General features: G+C 42.4%; 1 protein-coding gene across 1 annotated transcript; it reads left to right on the top strand.

Annotated features, from left to right (window-relative positions):
- The first annotated feature begins 553 nt into the window (after positions 1-553).
- IL6 (interleukin 6) lies at positions 554-17,546 on the top strand. The gene is made up of 5 exons (XM_068238270.1): positions 554-653; positions 10,092-10,261; positions 13,127-13,240; positions 15,951-16,094; positions 17,370-17,546. Exons 1-5 carry the CDS (start codon positions 554-556, stop codon positions 17,544-17,546), a joined length of 705 nt encoding a protein of 234 aa, XP_068094371.1.
- The last annotated feature ends 3,503 nt before the right edge of the window (positions 17,547-21,049 follow it).

Genomic DNA, 21,049 nt, shown 5'->3' on the forward strand with positions numbered 1-21,049 from the left:
TCCATCTGCTGTTTTGGTGCAATTTTTTTTTTTTTTACATTTTGAATTTGACATTTGAAGCCTAGCGTGTGCAGCTGGGAGGGGTAATCAGGACACAGGACAGTTGGAACTGTGTCTCCTGCTTCTTATCACCTCCTTTCAACCAAAAAGATGGCTGCCCCCATGACAAAGATGGCAGCCCCCATGAATCACAAACATTTGCCTGTTCTTTTAAAACGGGGTGGGTAAGAGATTATATTACCTATCTATTCTAATTAACATAACTAATGTAACTTAATGACAGTATGTGTGTTTAGGCTGAAGTTCCCCTTTATGCTGCCTAATGCGACCCAATGCAGAGTGGCACCAGGAGCACTTTATATTCACCTGATCCTGACACAGGAATCGCACTACCCTTGTGGGATCGGCTTTCCTCTTCCACCACCGAGTGGCACTGTTTTGTCGATATCATCCTCCAGGTCCTGACCACATGATCTGACATGTGATCAGGATCTGAAGGAGGAGGTCAGCATTACAGCGCCACTCAGTGGTGAAAGAGGAGATCGGCTCTGTAATGCTGACCTTCTCCTTCTGGTCCTATGTCATATCATATGATCGGGACCTGCAAGATGATGTCAGCATTACAGAGTCGCTCAGCGGTGCATCCAGATCAGGTAAATATCAAGCGCTCCCTGCGCCGCTCTGCATTGGTGGAGGAAAAAAGCAAAGTGGAGCTGCAGCTCACATAAAAACAAACAAAAAGGCAGGTAAAATGTTAAAATAGAGCAGCAAGCAGTTAACATCTACTAACAGTGCCACCTTGGCAATATTCGATGGGTCAATTTTTAAGCTGCATACATTTTAATATTTCATTTTATAACATTTGCGTATCCTGCATCACCTTGGAACTGGCCATCCCTACTTATGAAGCTCCAGGCATCAAAGATACCTCCTTTCTTCCTAACATAGTACAGCAAGAGCCCCAAAATCCGTCACAGGCAGGAACTGAATTGTGTGTTTGTCAGTTGAACATAGCAACCGGATGAAAATAGCACTCCCCCCCCCCCCCCACCCACCGAATTAATGGTGAATGAGTGCGACCACACACTGTGTACCAACTGCCTGCACTGCCCCGTGCCCTGGCCTGTCTATACATCTACTGCACTATAATGTACAGAGCAGTAAAAAGTGGACCAAAGGGACTAAATGGAAGCCACCATAGGAGCTGCATAATAGCGGCATTTGAGCGCCCACAAAGCCCGTAAATATAGCAGGCAGTCAAATTTCCGCTGTGGCGCCAAAAAAAGCTATTTTGTATTGGTGCCTATGGCGGCCCCCATTTAGTCGACTTGCCGCACGTGCCCTTTTTCCTGCTTCTTTGCAAAAGTACTGCCCCCACTTTTCCACCTCAGGCATAGTTAGTTGAGACTTGCCTGAGTTCCAAATAATGGGTTTAACTGTAATTCAATGAAAGGGTTTCCTTTGCTGTGAAAACGTAATTAAACTTGTACACCACTGCTGCCTAGTGGCTAGAATTGTGTACTACTTCTATCCACAGTAATGAATAATAATTGCATCCAATGTATATCACTCTCAGCTTACAGGATGCAAGACAAATTAAATTTGATAATCTAGCTCAGGCTTTCTCAACCAGGGTTCCCTGGAACCCCAGGGTTCCTTGAGCAATCTGCAGGGGTTCCTTGGCATTTTCCCCTATCGTGGGGGAAGTATAATAGAGCACATTATAATAGGTGGTACTGTAACATGAAGCACTAAATTGGAGGCTCAGGAGACAGTATAATGAGTGGCAGTGTAATAGGGAGTAGTGAAATAAACAGCCACATCTACTTTTAAAGACCATGCTTCCTGCAAAATAAATGCAGGTGTTCCTCGAGATCAAAACATTGTTTGCAGGGGTTCCTCGAGATCCAAAAGTTATTTGCAGGGTTCCTCCAGAATAAAAAAAGTTGAGAAAGGCTGATCTAGCTTGTAGGAGCTTAAGTAGCAAGTTCATAGATTCAAAAGTATTCCTTCTGAAGTGCTAAACAATTTATCAAAGTCAACATCTTTCCTATTTTAAATATAACATGTGAAAGTAAAACAGAAGGTATTTGCAATCATGCAGCTTTATGTGAGCAAGTATGGTTTCCCAGGATGCATCACTGCCAAATATGCAAATATTCTCTTTAACCTCCTTGCCGGTTATCCCGAACTCAGTTTCGGGGTAACCTGCGCAGGAGGATTGCTCAGGCCCCGCTGGGCCGATTTGCATAATTTTTTTTTTGTTACAAGCAGCTAGCACTTTGCTAGCTGCTTGTAACTTCCGATCCTCGCCGCCGATCCGCCGCAATCCGCCGAGCCGCTCCCCCCCCGCGCCAGACCCCTGCGCTGCCTGGCCAATCAGTGCCAGGCAGCGTTGAGGGGCGGATCGGGATTCCCTATGACGTCCCGACGTCCATGACGTCGGTGATGTCATCCTGCCCCGTCGCCATGGCGACCGGGGAAGCCCTGCAGGAAATCCCGTTCTCAACGGGATTTCCTGCATACTCTGATCGCCGAAGGCGATTGGAGTGGGTGGGGGGATGCCGCCGCTCAGCGGCTATCATGTAGCGAGCCCTCGGCTCGCTACATGATTTAAAAAAAAAAAAAACTAAAAAAAACCTCCAGCGCTGCCTCCTTGCCGGAGGAATTGAACCGGCAAGGAGGTTAAATGATATCCAAGCTGAAAAGTAAAGTGAAGTTTTACTTACCTGGGGCTTCTTCTAGCCACTAGCAGTCTATGTGGTCCCTCATTGCTGTTCCGCTGCCCTCCTGTCCGCTGATAGCCCCTCTGTAAGATCACAGACCATATCTGTGGTTGCGGCCATCTGTGCATGTGCAGGCGCGTTCCACATGCCTCTCTCAAAGAATGTTGAGATTTCACTGTCTATAGTACATAATATCCTTAAAAGATTCTGAGAACCTAGAGAAATCTTTGTACAGAAGGGTTACGTTCAAAAACGAGTCCTTGATGGCCATGGTCTTCAGGCCAACAGGTGGCCCAGCATTAAAATCAGGCATGATTCTGTAGCCGAAATCAATGCATGGCCTCAGGTACACTTCCAAAACTTTGTGTCTGCAAATACAGTTCATTGCTGCATGCGCAAGTCAAAACTGTGCCATGTAAAGCAGAAACCAAATTTAAACATGATCCAAAACACTGCTGTCCTCTATGGGTGCAAACTCATTTAAAAAGCCCTGAATCATGGAAACTGTCCTCTACTCTGCAAATATACATTTTTCTACTGAGTTTTTATATTTTCTAAAAAAAATAATTTTTCTCCACTTAGCAAATGAAAAAGTATTAAAAAGTAGCTAAAAAGTCATTATTTTGAACAATTTTTTGCTTGCTGGGAGTTTTGGTTTCAAAGACTTTTATTGAAATTTACAAAAGGAAAATGAACAATCACAACATTAATCACAGTAATAGAAGCAAATATTTTAGCCAATATTACAGTTATTCATCAAAATTAACATTCTGTAAATGTTAACAGGTATAGAGCAGAAAGACAACAAAAGCATAACATTTGAATGTACCTATATTATTAAACTCCAAAAAAGGGAGGGAGACCACTAAGGTTCCCAATAGCCCAGTACACAAGTATCTATAGGAAGTTAAGGTATGAGGAAGTATCATCGGAAGCATCATCTGAAGGCGTCTGTGCACAACGCAGGAGTATTCTTTAAGACAGCAAAATATAAGATGGTATTAAAGTGGTTCTAGGTAACATGAAGGTCTCTCCAAATCAGTAAATCAGATTAGCAACACTCCTAGAGCAAGTTATATATAACCAAATCTGCCAAACCTTGCAGAAGTGATCAAAGGTATCTGCAATTCTTGCATTAAGCCGCTCACATTGCATTAGATAATTCATTTTATGAATTACTTCTTTATATTGTAAATCAGTTTATAGCCAAATACATGGTTATATGTAGTTTAGTCGCAAGGGCGATAAACTGAATCAGTTTATGCTGAGAATATTGCAAGTCTTGTGGTTTAATGCCTAAAAGAAACAGCTTAGGGTCTTTAGGAACAGGGAGCCCCAGATCAATTTGCACAAGAGAGTGCATCCTATCCCAGAGAAAAGCTGCCTTAGGGCAGGTCCAGAACATATGTATAACGGAAGCCATGAATTCGCGCTGGGGGGGGGGGGGGGGGGGTCATATATGCTATATACTATGTGAGTCCCGGGAGGTAGGGTGGGATAGGGTTACAATGGGTAAGCGGTTTGTGGACATTATTAGGTTTACAGTTCATTTATGCTCCTCTCAGTCTATGGCATGCTGTGACACGGTGTGCAGCAATTGTCACTATAGAGTTTTCTCTCACCCTCTAATGCAGGGATGTCAAATTAAATCACAAAAGGAGCCAATATCTTAAACAGTCTGAGTTGAGGGCCAAGTTGTATATTAAGATTTAACATTTATTGAAACAAACTAAGTGGTGTAATTATTGTGACTGCCCCTCCTCCTTCTAAAGAGTATTGTAGTGGAGCCATTTAATATTTACCTACTGCAGCATTCCTTCTAATCTCCTCTGGTCTACATGCTCTATGCTTTATGCCTCTGGCTCCAAATGCTTGTCACGTGATCAGAAGCTGGAGGTATGGAAGCACAGAGCGTGCAACTGATGAGAAGAACAGAAGAAACCTGAAGCATCACTGGAGCAGGTAAATATTACTTTGCTCTATTGTGCAGTGTGTATGTGTGGAAGGAGGTGGGGGGGGCTTTTGCATGTGTTTGTCTTTTACCAGCCACTCAAATAGGGATATGAATGCTAGGAGTGGCCCCATGCTTATTTCACTGAGGAGTCCCTTGGATTTTTGCTGCACCTATGCTCAAACTAACAATGTTTCAACCAGAAACACTGTCACCGGGTGTGCTCCTCTGGAGGGGAAGGCAGTGTGCTGTCATTTTTTTCACGACTTACAATGATGCCTATTTGAAGCTTTCAAGGTCCACATAAATTGGCCAGGAGGGCTGCAGTTGGCCCATATGGCTGCTGATCACGTGATCACTACGATCGCCATCGGATCGTAGTGTTTACTTTGACAGCGGCTGCGGCGGCAGGGGGGAAAAGAAGAGGATCCACTCACCTCCCTGCTGTTCCAGCAACGATCGGCGCCCCCCTCTGCTCTGTCCGGCATCTCTGCTCCGTCTGACGTTAGCGCCGGGTCCCGGCTTGATGACGTCATCAAGCCACGACCTGACCTGAGCGTCATTTGGAGCGGTGATGCCGGCTGGAGAAGAAGGGGGCTACTGCTGCTCATCGCTGGAGCCTGGAAGTTGAGTGATTGCCGCTGGCATAAAGGGGGACCCTTGCCACCATGGAGGGGGCACTGCCCAGCCAGCCACAGACTGGATCCGGCCGCCTGACCCCCACCAAATGCGCCCCCCTCCACCGCAAAATGCCCTGGTCCTTAAGGGGGGTTAGGCAGCCGGTCCCGAAGTGGTTAAAGGTATCACCTAAACAACTTTTGTTGTTATGTCTTCGGATTCAGTCTGTAGACTCAGGATTTGCCACTCTTGAGAGTTTGGGGGATTTTCCAAGTATGGTGTCATTTCTAATTCTCTCTGTAGGGACTGGTTTATGGTTAGCTGTTGCTAAGCTGCACTGTACATGTGCTGGTTAGAGCAGGGGCGGATCTAGGGGGGGCGAGCGGGTATCTTGCCCCAGGCGCAGTTTGTTGAATTCTTAAAAAGGCGGCAAAATGAATGGCAGTTTAGGCGCCAAAACCTGACCTTTAGGCGCCTAAACCTGACCTTGCCCCAGGCGCAACTTGGTCTTGCTCCGTCCCTGGGTTAGAGCTCTGTGTATAGGGTATGCATGTGTGTGAGGTATTTCTGCTGGCTCAAGCTTGTCTAGTCATTGCAATTTAGTATGTATACCTCACTGCATAGCATTAATCAACGGTTTTCAAAGTGACTCTGGTTGTTTTAGTTTCAAAATTATTATTGAAGTATTGATAAACTTTAGGACAAAACGCCAATAAAAGCCACGCAGGGGCTATAGTTTAATACTACAACAGTAATCAAATTTCAAAAGCTTCTTGCAGTACTGAAGTTCAGCGAAAAACAGTCTCACATCAAACAAAACAAAGAGCATATATACGCAGCAATCCATTAGTAGAAGATTACATAGTGGAAGGAAAGTACAATATGTATTAGAAAGTGTGCACAATATGGGATAAGCCACTATTCTCCAGTCATGTGATCCAAGTCGACCATGTGATGGGGAATACTCTCATGTTGTCAGTCATTTTATCAGTGATATGGGTTGCTAGCATAATTTCGGAGAGTAATGTGGAGAGATCTTCGAAGGGTAGATGAGGAGTATTCCAGTTGCGAGCTATAACCCGCTTTGCAGATGAGGCCACACGTTGAAGGAGTCTATGAGCGCGGTGTTGTAGATTTGATGGGAGAGAACCATTTGTGTGCAAACCCTTGGACAGGCTCACCAGAAGTGCCACATGGTGGAGCCCGTGGAGCTGCAGCTAATATAGCAGTTCTGGGATCTAGTAGAATCTAGTTTATGAAGATTGGCTGGAGTATAGTAGTCCCATTGCAAAAGCGTAATAGAAGTTTCTAATTTGGAGTAGCACATACTATTTTTTTGGGCAACAGTACGCCTATCTCTTATCCGACAGTGATCTCCCAAGGTCTTCCTCCCATTTTTTAATAAATTGAGGCTTCTCTGACCCAACAGGGCTATTTAGGGTGGAGTATAGGAGGCATATTAAGCCCCTATCAAGATGTCTGTCCCTGCAAATAATCTCAAGGGGAGTATATGCCAACAAACCATATGATACTTTAAAGGTTCCCAAAAAATGGAAGTACTCTTGAGGGGGGGATGGATAATAGTTATTGATAGAGTATCGGTTGGTCATGATTTTAAATGCTCTAGCAAATCTGGTCACCGTGATGAACTTATGATGGGACCACCATTAAAAAGCAGCCCATGAGTAACCTGGATAAAAGTCAAAGTTGCCAAAAAGATTTGTCAGCAAGGAGGCGGGGGACTAGAGCTTAAATTTAAACCGTACCGCTGTCCAAATAGCAAGAGAGGGGACCGTAACTGGGGATTTAGCATTTATTACTGGTGTATCAATTTTCCTAGCCCATGTAATCCCTTTCATGGTGAGTGGGGTCAGAAGGTCCGACTCCAGGTGGACCCAAAGCGGCTCTGGTTGTTTTAACCTGCTTTCTATTCACCATGCTGACTCTTGCATGCAGTCTGCCATGTATGCTGTTGTCTTTCATATCTAATAAACTTACCTTATTTCTTATAACACACAGAGAACCCTATTTCATTCATGACTGGGTCAGAAAACTGACGAGAAAAACGAATACGATATGGGCCACAAAGAGATATGGGAAATTTTCAAGAATTTTTTGCCTTTTTTAATATCTTCACGAGGAGATAAAGGATCTAAAATTCTAAAATGTAAATGCAGTTGCTTAAGAGAATTTTGTGGGCTGTTCCTCTTTGCAGGACTTTCCCCATTTCGCTCAATAAAAACAAGCTGAGGCAGCATGGAGATCACTCACTCACTCACAAACAGAGTACTCTTGAGCTCTTTCAGTGGCCACTGAAAAAACAGCCCAGAAAAAAACAGGCGGGATGATTGTGACAAGTAAGTGACACACAGCAGAAGAGATAAGAGCTCACATGCACTGACATTAGATGCTAGTATGAATAAGCTTCTGTAGGAGGATGTATTGCATACCAGGCACTGTACTGAGAAGGTTTCACTTTCCTGGACAGCAACTTTGCACAGTAATTATTATGACTATTATTATTATAGAGGAAACTATTTAGAATACATTGCATAGACGTATGAGAAAAATTGTTATGCTTCTCTTTTGTGTTTATAGTTTTTGGTTCACAGTTCAGCTAATCTATGATTTCAAAGCTGTAATGATGTGAGTACTATGATTGGCAGCTGTGCTGTGTTGTCTAGCGGCAATCTCTAGAGCTGTTTATGGCTATATGCTAGTTACAGTGTTCCTTGGGTCAGACTTCAAGCTGGGCTTTCTCTAGTTACTTGTCTTGTGGACATTTTAGGAAGAGGGCTTTTTGGTCCTTTGTAGCCCCTTACAAACCTCTAGTTCTGGTTCACCATGAGCTTGCTGGGTAGTCTGTAACTCTGGATGTTTCAATTCCTACCCCATAGAGCCACATTAATCCATGCCATGCACTGGTGAGGATCAATCAGTCCGAAACAATCTGTATGCATGTTGGATTATTGTGGCTCTGTACAATTAACAAACTGGCACATCATTGCATTCCAGCAGTTCTGGAGGTGTGGTTAGCTTACAGGGACAACAAAAGATGATTTGCATATTCAGCAGTGAAGCATTGTGGGAGACATCATATGCTTAATCCAACCTGAATTATCGCAAATACCTTCTGTTTTAAGAAGGCAAACTTTTGTTTTGCATAGCATTTTAGTAGGAGGGCTTTTTGGTCCTTTGTAGCCTCTTACACACTCCTAGGATTTTTGGTTCACCATGAGCTGGCACGATAGTTTGTAACTAACAGTTGGATGAAAAGAAGATTACACCAAGAGATTATAGATGCTTGTCTATTGTTGTACTCATCTACTGAGGCATGGATCTGGAACAAGTATTCAGTTAGTGATGATGTCAGGGGTGAGCATACTTGTTCCAGATATAGAAACTGTTGACTCCACAAGGTATGCATTTTAAAAAAGACAGAGTAGAGTGTTGTACTGTGTTAAAAAAGTCATTTTAAAAAAGGAAACTTTCATTCTCAGAAAGGTAGGGAGGCAATAGCAGTCTACAGGTTTACTATGTTAAATTAAGGTTGTAAAGTGAAGCTAATTGTAGTTGACGATCACTGATTTGATGAAACATATTTGTGAATACTGTACTGTACTCTGGAGATGCAAACTCGATACTAAATACAAGTACTAGAATCACAATTGTTCTTAAACATAGCAACAGATCAAATGTTGAAAAAGCATTTTTCTCCAGTTCCAAAAAAATGTGATAGGCGATGAAGAGGGAATGCACAAGGGAAGGGAAAGGCAATTAAAGACAGCCTGGTTTAAGAAAAACATGGATGCTATCCTCTTTATTTAAATACCAGCTGTTTGCTGCAATGCTTTTTGTTGTAGTAAAAAAAAAAAAACAATTACGCATTCTGACTGAGTAGCTTATAAGGCAATAGAGGCAGAGGATCAGCAAAACAACTGTGCACCTGCTATCTGAGCAGGTAGTCTGCAGTGGCAGCCTGTATATTTCTGTAATTCTGGTTCAAATAAAGTCCATGCCCCATCAGGTCATTTCCATTCAATTTATGAGCAGAAAGACCCTTGCGCTGCTTCCTTCCACCACAGCGGGATACTCGCTATTTGCTTATACTAGCTTTTGGGATGTCAGAGAAGTCAGTTGAGTCACTTTAAGAGACAATTATATCCTTGACCTTGTATAACTATTTTTCAGTAATGATGGCATACTAGAGGTGGAAAAACTCAGCTGTAATATTCTTCAGCTATACCAAACATATATAGCCTACAGGGACAACAATGAAGGGAGACATCAAATACTCACTCCAACCTGAATTATTGCTAAAACCTTCAGTTTTAAGAAGGCACACATAACACAACATAACACATAAAGATGAGGATTAAACCATGGAATGATCCAGGACACTAGCACCGGCCTGCAGATCTGATTCTTAATGGCCGGTTCACACGGTCGCTAATTGACGGCTGCAGAGCTCGTAGCTTATGAATGGACAACGCTGGTGTGGTTGTTTACCATCGTCTGCGTAAATACTCAATAGTAATTTTTGCCGTTGTCATTTTTTCCTGGCTTCCAAGATCACCAAGCCCTCTGCGGGGGTCAAAAAACTACAAACAATGGTAGGTGCCCCTGGAAATTGGCAAATGCTTTTCTGTTCGCTTGCAGAAAAGCATTTGAGCGGGACGCCGGGCGGCAGGTTCAGACGCCCGTTTGGATGAGCCCCTACCTTTACATGCTAGAGAAACCACGAAGTAGCAGTCTGTGAATTTTATTTCTGACAAGGAAAACATTTATTTCTCCAGGTTTCCACTCAGCATCCATTCAGCTTTTAGCATTGTTGCTAGTAGCATGCACAATAAAATCTGTGATCCCCGCACCGATAACCAAGGAAGACTCTGCGGATGAAACGTCCAACAGTGCCTTCAAGCTAGCCGAACTGATAACTGATGAAGCTAGGATCCTGTACAAAGAGGTGGGTGTCTTTCAGCTCAACTGCAATATGACAAGTAATTATTAAATATCACAAAATGAAAATGTAGTGTTTTGTTTTGAGGGCGACTTGCTGGCTGCTCTGACTGCAAACACAGAAAGGAACAATGGGACCTGGGTATTTTACAAAGTTTGGAGACTGTTTTTGTAATCCTAAAGGGCACCTGATGTAAGAGTTGCCTTATTCATTCACTTATAAGCAATGCCAGTTGCCTGGCTGCCCTGCTGAGCTTCAGGCTTTAGCTGTATTTGAGTCACACACCTGTAACAAGCATGCAAGCCAGTGGAGTCAGACCAGAGTCATAGCATCTGATCTGCATGCTCATTCTGGGCCAGAGACTTTGTATTAAAGGCAGAGCAGCAGCACCGAAGTGACATTTTAACATGCAGCATTACACGGCAATTGTCTTTGCGACCTTCAGTGCATCTGGTGCGATACGATCCAATGGACACTGGTATTCTTACATGGAGCATGCAGTGTATTAAAGAAGAATGCATAGTTAAAATGGCAGTGAAGCAGACTTTCATTATTTGTATGGTTCACTGTATGTGACGCAAAGCATGCATTACGTTCCATGCAACTTTTCCATCCATTGCATTGTGTTCCTGTTTGTACAGGGAATGCAATGCAGCTCCCACTGTGAACTTAGCCATAAGCTTTTACTTTGTGTACGGCCCGATCTCTGGTCCAGAGAAATTGGATACAGGCAGGCCTTCAGGGCATCACAGGTGGGACCCGAGTGAGTCTGGGGCCCAGTGAACAATCCCACAAACATGGGCCCCAGCTGCAAGTCTGTCACAGCGCGTGGCTGTATTCGCCTCGGCTGGCCTATTTTGAAAAATTTGAATTTTTGTGATATTGCCATGCTTGTGCGTTTCCATTCTCATTTCAGTGAATGAGAATCGCATCGCAATCGCTAAGAAAATGTTACATGCAGCATGTTTGTAATTTGCAAGCGCAGCTCAAGCTTTGCAGTGAGGTACTCCCATAGAATTACATGTGTCACAGTACTTAGCTGAACTCCAGCGAACACCTTAAATATAGGGGCTTCATATTAAAGGATACCCGAGGCGAAAATAAACTAATGAAATAAACGATTGTATCTATCTTCCGTCTCCTAAAAATGACTTTTTAAGATAATCCACAGTTTTAGTTTATGTTTAAGTCTACTTTTTAAGTTTTGACTGTTTTATTATTTTTGCTCAATGACACATTCAATGAAGTATGCCAGAGGTAAAATCTATAAACTGTTGACCCTTTTCATCTCTTCCCTGCTCTCAGAAACCATTTTCTGCCAGGAAAGTGTTTTATAGTTGTAATTTCTTATCAGTGAGGGTTACACTGTAATCACTTCCTGTTTGAGTCACTACTGAGTCAGCCACTTACATACCTGATGTTTAACTCTTTCAGACAGAGAAAGAAAAAAAGGAACATAGCATAGTTATTTGTGTGCTAGGCACTGTACATACACATGACTATCTCATCATGTCACAAATCACCTCGGGTATCCTTTAAATACAGAGGGAGGGGAGTGAAGGAGGTCCAGTAGGTCTTCCCAGTACGGGGTCCAGATACTTATGATGGCAGCCCTGGATAGAGGTACAGGAGGCCTGCAAGTACCAACACGTGGCAACATTTATGTTGTGCAAGGGAAGAGGCAGAGCAACTATTAACTGACATGAGCACACTCCAGACATCATAAGGAAAGCCCATTGTTACACCAAGCATACCAATTGGCTGAGAAAAACACCAAAACATGTATTGGCAGGGCTTAGTGTCAGCTGGTCAGTGAGAACTTTCCAGTCAGCCCTGAAATCATCTCTGGTTTCACTCAGCATTCTTGCCGGTAACCTTATTCATTTCTCTCTACATAATATTCTCCTCTGCATCCCTTGGGGTATAAAGCCAGCTCAGTGTACTTCCTGCGTCAGAGTCTGTGTAGTTATGATACTTCATAACTGATTTCTGGTTATTATTACAGACAGATTCCCAGAAGACAAAGTCAGAGATTGGCCGCATACTTGTGTGCTGTGCTCATAATGCTTACACTCCACGCTGTGCAACAATTTCACTTTCATTTACAAAGAGTAAAAATTTTTACTTCGGAATTTACTGTAAAGGGCAAACTGCGATCTAAATAAGGACTGCAGGAAAAATCATCAGTTATCATTCATACTTCTGTTTAAATGCATATTGAGTAATATATATCATAATTTGCAATGCATATAGTGCTGCACGGAAACCATTTCTGCATTATGAATTTAGTATTACTTAGCTGTCTAGGTTTGCACTTGCTGTTCTATTTTCCTGTGTGAATGTGAAGTACTGCTTAACTGGTCCGAACAACAGTGTGTTCTGTCAAAACCCCTCCTATCCCATTATCACCCACCCACAGGCACCAGACAGCCATTTCCTGTCAACACCTGCTGACTCTGCCCATCCTCTTCCTGTGCTCCACAGGAGGAAACAGAAGAAGGAGATGGGCAGGGTCAGGTCACAGCTCTTTGCTGGGGAAGCAACTGTCTTTCTCCTGACAGCTCTGTACTTTAAAGCACACCTGAAGACAGAGAAATATGGAGGCTGACATATTTGTATCTTCTTGAAAATTGCACATTGCCCAGCGACTTAAAGCAATGATTCACGTGCAAGAGTTGCCATTCTTTGCTTTGTTTTTATAATGCCCGTGCAGCTATTTGCATATTGGAAATGAGTACTGCATTTGTCTTCAGTGCATATCATTTCTCACAATCCAACTGTTTTTTTAATATATAATTTTATAAAGCTATGTATATTAGTATGTCACTTTAGAATTAAGTTATTTATATTAGTACTCTCTCACCCTTGCAGCTCTGTGCAACCCCCAATCTATGCGGCAACAGTATGGAACGTACCTTGAAAAAGGAGATGAAAATTCCTGAAATCACAACTGGATCTCCATGCCTGAGCAAGGATTTTGACAAGGTATGAATGTCATACACGGAAATTACCATGTAAGAGTCATTCAAATTAAAACGCCTGACCTGAGATGGTCAATGAGATGCAAATATTTCCGAGTTGATGCATTGTTATGCAAATATTAGATCCAAATTTATGTAGCTTGAAAATGGACCAATCAAATTTTACCTCAGAAGAATTTGATTGGTTTAAGTTCAAACTGCATACATTTGCATACAAAATTTGCATAGTGCTGAATCAAATCGAAATTATTTGCATCTGAGTTACCATCCCTACTGGCAAATATCTTTAAAAAAAAGCTTATAGATGCAGAGGCAATAGGAAACTACTATCTGAGGGAGCGTTAAAAAATGGCACAAGACGCATCTTTATATAATAGCGGGCGCTGGGGCCATCTGCTATGCGAATCGTGGCTGCAAATAGCAGGCACAAAACTACAAATAGCGGGTGCCCTTTTAAACAAGTGGTCGAGGAGTAAGCTTTGTTGCTCAACTGGGAGGGTTAAGGTCAGGTGCCCAATCGGAAGGGGGTTAAGGTTAGGTGCCCTCTGGAGGGGGTTAAGGGTTAGGTACCATCAGGCAGGGCCGGATTACCGACCAGGCAACAAAAGCAGTCACTTGGGGCCCCATTCCGAGTCAGACGGGCCCCATCAGCACATAAACCAGCCCTCGCCAAGCTGTCAGCGGTGGCTGGATGGTATAATGGTTAAAGGGACTCTGAGCAGTGCAGTAACTATGGAAAGATGCATATCATTTTAAAGCTCTCTTTCTCCTCTTTCCAATTATATATAAACTGCTGTCCTATGCCTTTTAGTTTTCGCTATTTTCGCGATCGAAGCCACGGCAATTTGGATCGCGAAAATAGCGAAAACTAAAAGGCGTAGGGTGGCAATTTATCTATCATTGGAAAGAGGAGAAAGAGAGCTTCAAAATGATATGCATCTTTCCATAGGTAAATTGTATTACACAGGACGACTTTTCTCCAAAGTCGGCAGCTCGATTCAGCACAATGCAATGAAATATAAGGAACCCAGGGGGATATAATTAAAAACATCATGCTGGTAGGTGTGAGGATGTAATTAATTAGTTGTGGGTATGCTTAAAGGCATACCCACAGGCACTGCTCGGAGTCCATTTAAGGGCTCTGCCCCTGACACAGGAGACCAGGGTTCGAATCTCGGCTCTGCCTGTTCAGTAAGCCAGCACCTATTCAGTAGGAGACCTTAGACAAGTCTCTCTAACACTGCTACTGCCTATAGGGCGCGTCATAGTGGCTGCAGCTCTGGCTCTTTGAGTCCGCCAGGAGAAAAGCGCGATATAATTGTTTTTTGTCTTGTCTTGTCAATAGATGCCATGTGCTGCTGATTGCCTTCAGAGCCAGGCTCTCCTCCTAGGTCCCCCTCCTGCTACTGTGCTCTCTGCCGCTGCCCACTGCTCCCTCCCTTACCACAGAGAACCACAGCTGCAGCAAGAATGATAGCAGCAGATGGCAAACGCTCACTCACCTATCCATGATCCAAGCGATAGAGATCCCGTCATCTGAAACCCATCTGTCTCTTCTACAGTACAGCCGCTCGCTCTGAACTTCCTAATTCTCAGATCAGACAGGAAGTAGGAAGTAGTAATAGTAGTAGTAACAGAGCGGCAGCACTCTAGAGGAGACAGATGGGCTCCGGATGACGGGACCTCTATTGCTTGGATCGCAATAGGTGAATGCGAGTCATCTGATGCTGTCATTCTCCCCCGCTGCGGCTGCCTTCTCTGCTGGACTATTGTATTCACTGGGATGGAGGCTGCATGGTGGCTGTCTAATTTGGGAGGAATTCGGTTGTTCAGTGGTGAGGGTGGTTATGTAATTCTGTCTGGGGAACGGCTTCCGGTTTGGCAGTGTCCAGAGCTTTCTGCTATTGCCAGGCTGAAGATGCAGGGGGAAAGTGCTGGTGTGATATCTGGCACCCTCTTCACAGGGGTGCCCCAGCCCCTGAGTGCAAATGTCCCAGCCATTCATCTTTCACTCTGCATTTTGCCGCTGCTATTCCCTGCATTGTGCACCCACAGAGGAAAGCTGGCTGTTGCCCATAGCAACCAGTAGCTCGGCTGCCCCGGTGTGGGCGGCATGTTGCTGTGCAGCTGCATCTTCTGATTCTATTACGACATGATGGGGGGCCCAAATCAGTTACTTTGCTTAGGGCCCCATTTAGCCTTAATCCGGCTCTGCCATCAGGGGGCAGGTTAAACCTTAGGCACCACCTACGAAGGGTTCTGTGTAAGAGTAGGGAGAGGTAAGATCATAGTAAAATATTGGTAAATATTACCAGCATGAGTTACTTAGATTTTTTTTTCAGTCATTCCCCTTCTATTTTACTCTGAAATTAGCTAAAAATCTCGAACTAAGCTCTAGATCATGTGACTATGCCAACTAGTATTGAACAAAATGCATGTTGGGAGATTAGCATCAGCACAGAATGTATACAGCTACAGCCCCACTCACTACGTTTACCGCTGAAGAAGGTGGATTCTTTACATAATTTATTATTGAATCCTCTGACAACACTTGACAAGGGTGGTGGTCTTAATTCAGGATTACACTTGTGCATACTGTTAACTTTACACAATAGTTTTAGTATATTAAAACACTCAAACTACAATTTAAGGAAAAATATGTGTTTCGGTTGTGTGAAAGTTCATCTTTACTTAATAATTCTCTCTTCTTGCAGCAAAAATGTCTGCACGAGATTCACCGGGATCTGGACAGGTTCCAACCATACCTGACATTTTTAAAGGAATCTTTTGAAGGCAAAAGGCAGAAAGTGGAATTCTTACAATTGAAGACATCCGATCTGACAGAAACCGTGAAAAAGGTACGCATCATTTCTAGAACATGTGACTTTCACTTTAAACAAAATAGTACCCAACAAGGAAATTTAGTGCAGACATGCTTAACGTCTCGTCATATCTGAGGTATTTTTTTTTTTACTTTATAGAAGTTTAATGCTGTGGGGTCTACAGAGGGGAAAATTTCAGATTCATTTAACGTTCACCCTTCACTGATTCACTGTAGTAAAGTTCATGCTATTACAGTTCACTGTCATTTACAAATTCCCCTGTATCTGGATTAGTTCTTGTGTCTATGATAAAGTGGAACTCCAACCTAAATGGCACAAGGGGAAAAGAGGTGCCAAGTGTATGATAAAACTAAGTTAAAACCAGTTAACCTCCTTGGCAGTAACCCTGACCTACGGTCAGGGTGGAAAACCGCAGCTCAGAGCGGTAACCCCGACTTACACTCAGGGTAGCCCCCGGAGGCTCTATGCAGGGCAATGCGCGCAGTGGGCATTTCAACTCACCTCCCGGGTGATCCCGACATCGGCAACCATCCTTCTTCCACTCCTCTGAGGCTCTTCTCCCCCCTGGTGAGATCCCCGTCTATCGTCATGAGGACGGCTGTAAATCTCACTTTAGGGTTACAACACCACCTGGAGGACAGAGGGAAAACTGCAGTGCTGGAGCCCAGGGAGGTGAGTAAGTGCTGGGGCTGAAGCAGACTCTCTGCTGGTATGATTTTTTCGTTATTTTAAGGTCTAAAAGCACATGAAAAAATTGTACCACCTTTAGACCCTAGAATCAGAATTAATTATACCGCCAAGGAGGTTAAAAAGAAAAAAATTGAGGTGGCTTGCCAAATAAAAGTGCCCAAACACTTTCACAAGAGGTGTCAAATCTTGGCTCTTAGCACTGTCTAGGCACTTTTATTAGGCCTGATGAAGTGGGTACAGTACTATGAAACACGTCAGTGAACATTAAAAGTAATTGTGTGATTGTGTCTTCATTTGAGGATAGCCACCTCAATGTTTTTCTTTTTAACTGGTTTTAACTTTTATAATACGCTGGGCGCCTCTTTTCTCCTTGTGCCGTTCACCCTCCTTTGGAGGGGTATACCTCCTGGGTCTTACGTGGAATAGCTAACTCTAAGCCCATCCAGTTCCTCTTTTCAAAAAAGAGCGCAACCACACCCAACTTGCCTGAGAGGAGTCAGGTTTATAGATCTCCACCTGTCTACAGCAGTTTGTTGCCCTTACGCCCTTTTTACCTGTCTCGCTTTGGAAACCCTAGTTAATTCTTACATTGTCTTCTAGATGGAAAACAATCCCAGCGAAGAGAAAGAGAAAACCCATGGAAAGAAATCTGAGGATTTACAATCAAGCGATCCGTGGACCAAAAAAATGACAATTTACATCATTCTGCAATCATTCAAAGACTACATGCAGAAGACAACCCGGGCTGTCGAGCACAGCTTGAAAAACCATAACTGAACACTCAGGTTTATCTTCACTACTGTGTAGTGGTCTACAGTTGTTCTATATATAGAACCACATAGATTAGAAGCGCAATATGAAATCATTTTTTGTATTTTCAGGCAGGCATATTGCCATTACACAAGCACAAATCTGACATCCTCAATTTGCCTTGATCCTGTCAACATCTAACCTCGATTACTGTCTACCATTCCATTATTTATTTAAACTGGAGATTTATATATGTATGTTATTTTAGGAATCTTTGTATTATGTTTTTATTAGTATATTTATTTAAATATATATTTTTAAACAAAACCAATATTTTTTTTAAATTTAGGCAGGCATATTCCTATTACACAAACTCAAATCTGATATCCTCAATTGGCCTTGATACGAACATCTAACCTTTATTACTGCCTACCATTCCATTATTTATTTAAAACAGGACGTTTATATTTTTATGTTATTTTCCAGGAATCTTTTTATTAGTATATTTATTTATATATATTTTTATCCAAAACCAATATTTTATAAATTTAGGCAGGCATATTCCTATTACACAAACACAAATCTGATATCCTCAATTGACCTCGATCCTGTCACCATCTAACCTCTATTACTGTCTAAAATTCCATTATTTATTGAAAACAGGAGGTTCATATTTGTATGTTATTTAGGAATCTTTTTATTATTATTATGATCTTTTTATATTTATTTAACTATATATTTTTATATTTATATCTTAATTTATTTGTTTAAATGGTTACCTGTGTCATACTGTGTAATAGACATTAGAATGACAAGTTACAGTAAATAATTGCAGACTTTTTATAGAACATTGTTTACAAAACTTAATAGCGATGGTTTATGTCAGTATACTTTTCAACATATTCACCTTTCAGTCAAGTATTGCATCCACAACAAATAGGAAAGGGAGACTAACACATAAATCATATTTCATAGAAATTTTGGAGTGAAGATAGCCATGGTGCTGATAGCATAGTAAGATCTCCATCATAAATAGGCTTCCTAGTGCTGGTCCTGTCTAGAACAACTCATGGAGAAGCATGTGATCAGTTTGGTCAGGTGATAGATATGTAAATCTCTGATTCAGCAAATCCGAGCTTGCTGAACAAACAACGTATGGCAAGACACAGATGATAAGGATATTGTAATGTAGTAACATACTTTACTGATTTATATTAGATCTGCCACTTTCAACCACCAAAGTAATCCAAATTCTGGACTACAAATGTGTTTATCACATACTACAGATGTGTGTACTACAGCAACCAGTGGCCCACTATTTGTACTACAGAAGCCAGTGGCCCACTTTTTGCAGTTGAGTAAGTTCATCATGCCATTCTGAAATATTTGTAGTTGAAAAGTGCATCATGCTATTCTGAAAGTGACTACCCAATCAAATTCTGTGCTCTGAGGTAAAGGTCCTGCCCCTTCTACAGTCATTTCAAGTAGCTGGTCAGATTCTTATGGGATCCTCCTCGGACCAGCAGCTGTTTTTCCTTACAGCGGAGTCAGCTGTAAATTTTGCTTTAAGTGATGTATTTTAATAATAATCCCAGTAAGAGTTATTAATGACTAGTAAACCATGAGCGCAAACAATAGCTAATGCAGAACAAAAGAAACCCCGGATTTGGGGGTAAAAGCACACGGTCAAGTAAGTTCCCTGCCAATATGTTTCACCTCAGGACAGTGGGTGGAGCCTGTGTCAGCAATGTGATACATATTGGATGTGGGACAGTCATAGACAATCTACCTTCTGTTCTAAGAGGGTAAATTATAGTTTAGAAGCTGAAGGTCAGCTCATTCTAGCTGTATGGCCTCTTAATCTTTACAATGCTGCTTGGATTGGAGTTTCTCTACAATTTACTACATGACTTGTTAATACAAACATGTTCACTATAATAATATTCTTCAAATAAACAATAGTGCACTATGAATATAATCTGAATGACATGCAGTGTTTAGTTATTCTGTATTTTGACACTTGCTGAAGAATGCTACAATAAGTTGTGACAATGAACTCTAAAACTGTGAACTGTGTAACATTCCCTGCCCTAACAGCTGAGCAAGGCTCTAGTTGCTGATTTTTCCTTATTTTTACTGTTCTGTATGTAACCTCCATTGCTGATGTATAAAATGTCTTTTTGTCTAGAAGGTGCATTGTATTGTTTTCTGAATCGTTAAAAAACAAAAAACTTTGAATTGTAAAAAATACTGATTGCACTATAGAACTGTCACACACTCACTCACTCTGGCTGCAGTAAGGGCCCTTTCACATGGGCAGTTGATCTGTGTGCTCACCAAGCAGTTTTCAAGCAGCAGTGAGCATTTACCAGGCGGCAGCAGCAGCAAGCAGTTGTGAGAGGTCGACGGGCATTTCACTGCCTATCAACTGCCCATGTCAAAGGGCCTTAATTGCTAATGTCCTGAAACTAGAGACCCAGTTCCTGGGGCAGTTGAACTGTGTGTGTTTGGCAAGCAGTTAAAAGTCGGCAGTGAGCAGTTGCCAGGCAGCAGCAAGCAGTTGTGAGAGTTTGGTTTTTCACTGCCTGCTCGTGGAAATGAGGCCTAAGAGGTGAACAATGATGCCATTTCTGCAGCATTTTAAAATTGCACAATGTTTGTATTGCACTGTAGTACTGTAGAAGTATTGTCGCCATTTCAAATGTTTGAGGGCCCGTTTCCACTATCGCGAATCCGCATGCGTTGCCCGCATGCGGATTCGCACAGTCAGTACAAGTGGATGGGACTGTTTCCACTTGTGCGTTTCCCCGCACGTTTTTCTGTGCAGAAAAAATCTGCAGGGTAGGGCCCTCAGAATTCGCCTGCGTGTGGAATGCAGGCGAATCGCACGCAATGTATTTAATAGGGAAATCGCATGCGTTTTCCCCATGCGTTTTTTGCCGCGATTTCGCATTGGTATTAATGTTAATTTACACAGGCAGTGACATGGTTAAATTCGCATACAGCCTTACCTATGCGGAATCGCATGCGAAATCGCGGCAAAAAACGCATGCGGAATTGCACCCGCATGCGATTTTGCCTGCGGTGATTCGCCGGCGATTCCGCAACGCTATAGTGGAAACGGGCCCTGAAAGTTGCTGGTGTGACATAGCCCTGACAGTTGCCATGGGAACAGAAAATGTTTTCCATGAAAATAACAAGGGTATAATATGTAAGATCAGTCTTGTTCAATGTATTAGTTGCTGCATGGTACTTTATTGTAACTTTACAACTGTTATCGTTTTTTTTTTCCTATTCATTTTTGTACGGATGGAATCAAATAAATTATTTCATAAATATTTGCTTCTAATTTGTATTTTTAATTCCTAAAGCCTAACGAAACCCAAGTTCTAATAGCAATCAGGATGATAAGTGAATCTAAACCGCGTATAGAAGCAAAGTTTACTGGTCGTTAAGTAGTCAAGTTCCCTTTAATACTCAAAAAAGTGGGTGGAGCCTACAAAAGCCAATCAAAATTCACCTCTGGATTT

The sequence above is a fragment of the Hyperolius riggenbachi genome, chromosome 5 (genome assembly GCF_040937935.1).
Source record: "Hyperolius riggenbachi isolate aHypRig1 chromosome 5, aHypRig1.pri, whole genome shotgun sequence".
Lineage (NCBI taxonomy): Eukaryota > Metazoa > Chordata > Amphibia > Anura > Hyperoliidae > Hyperolius > Hyperolius riggenbachi.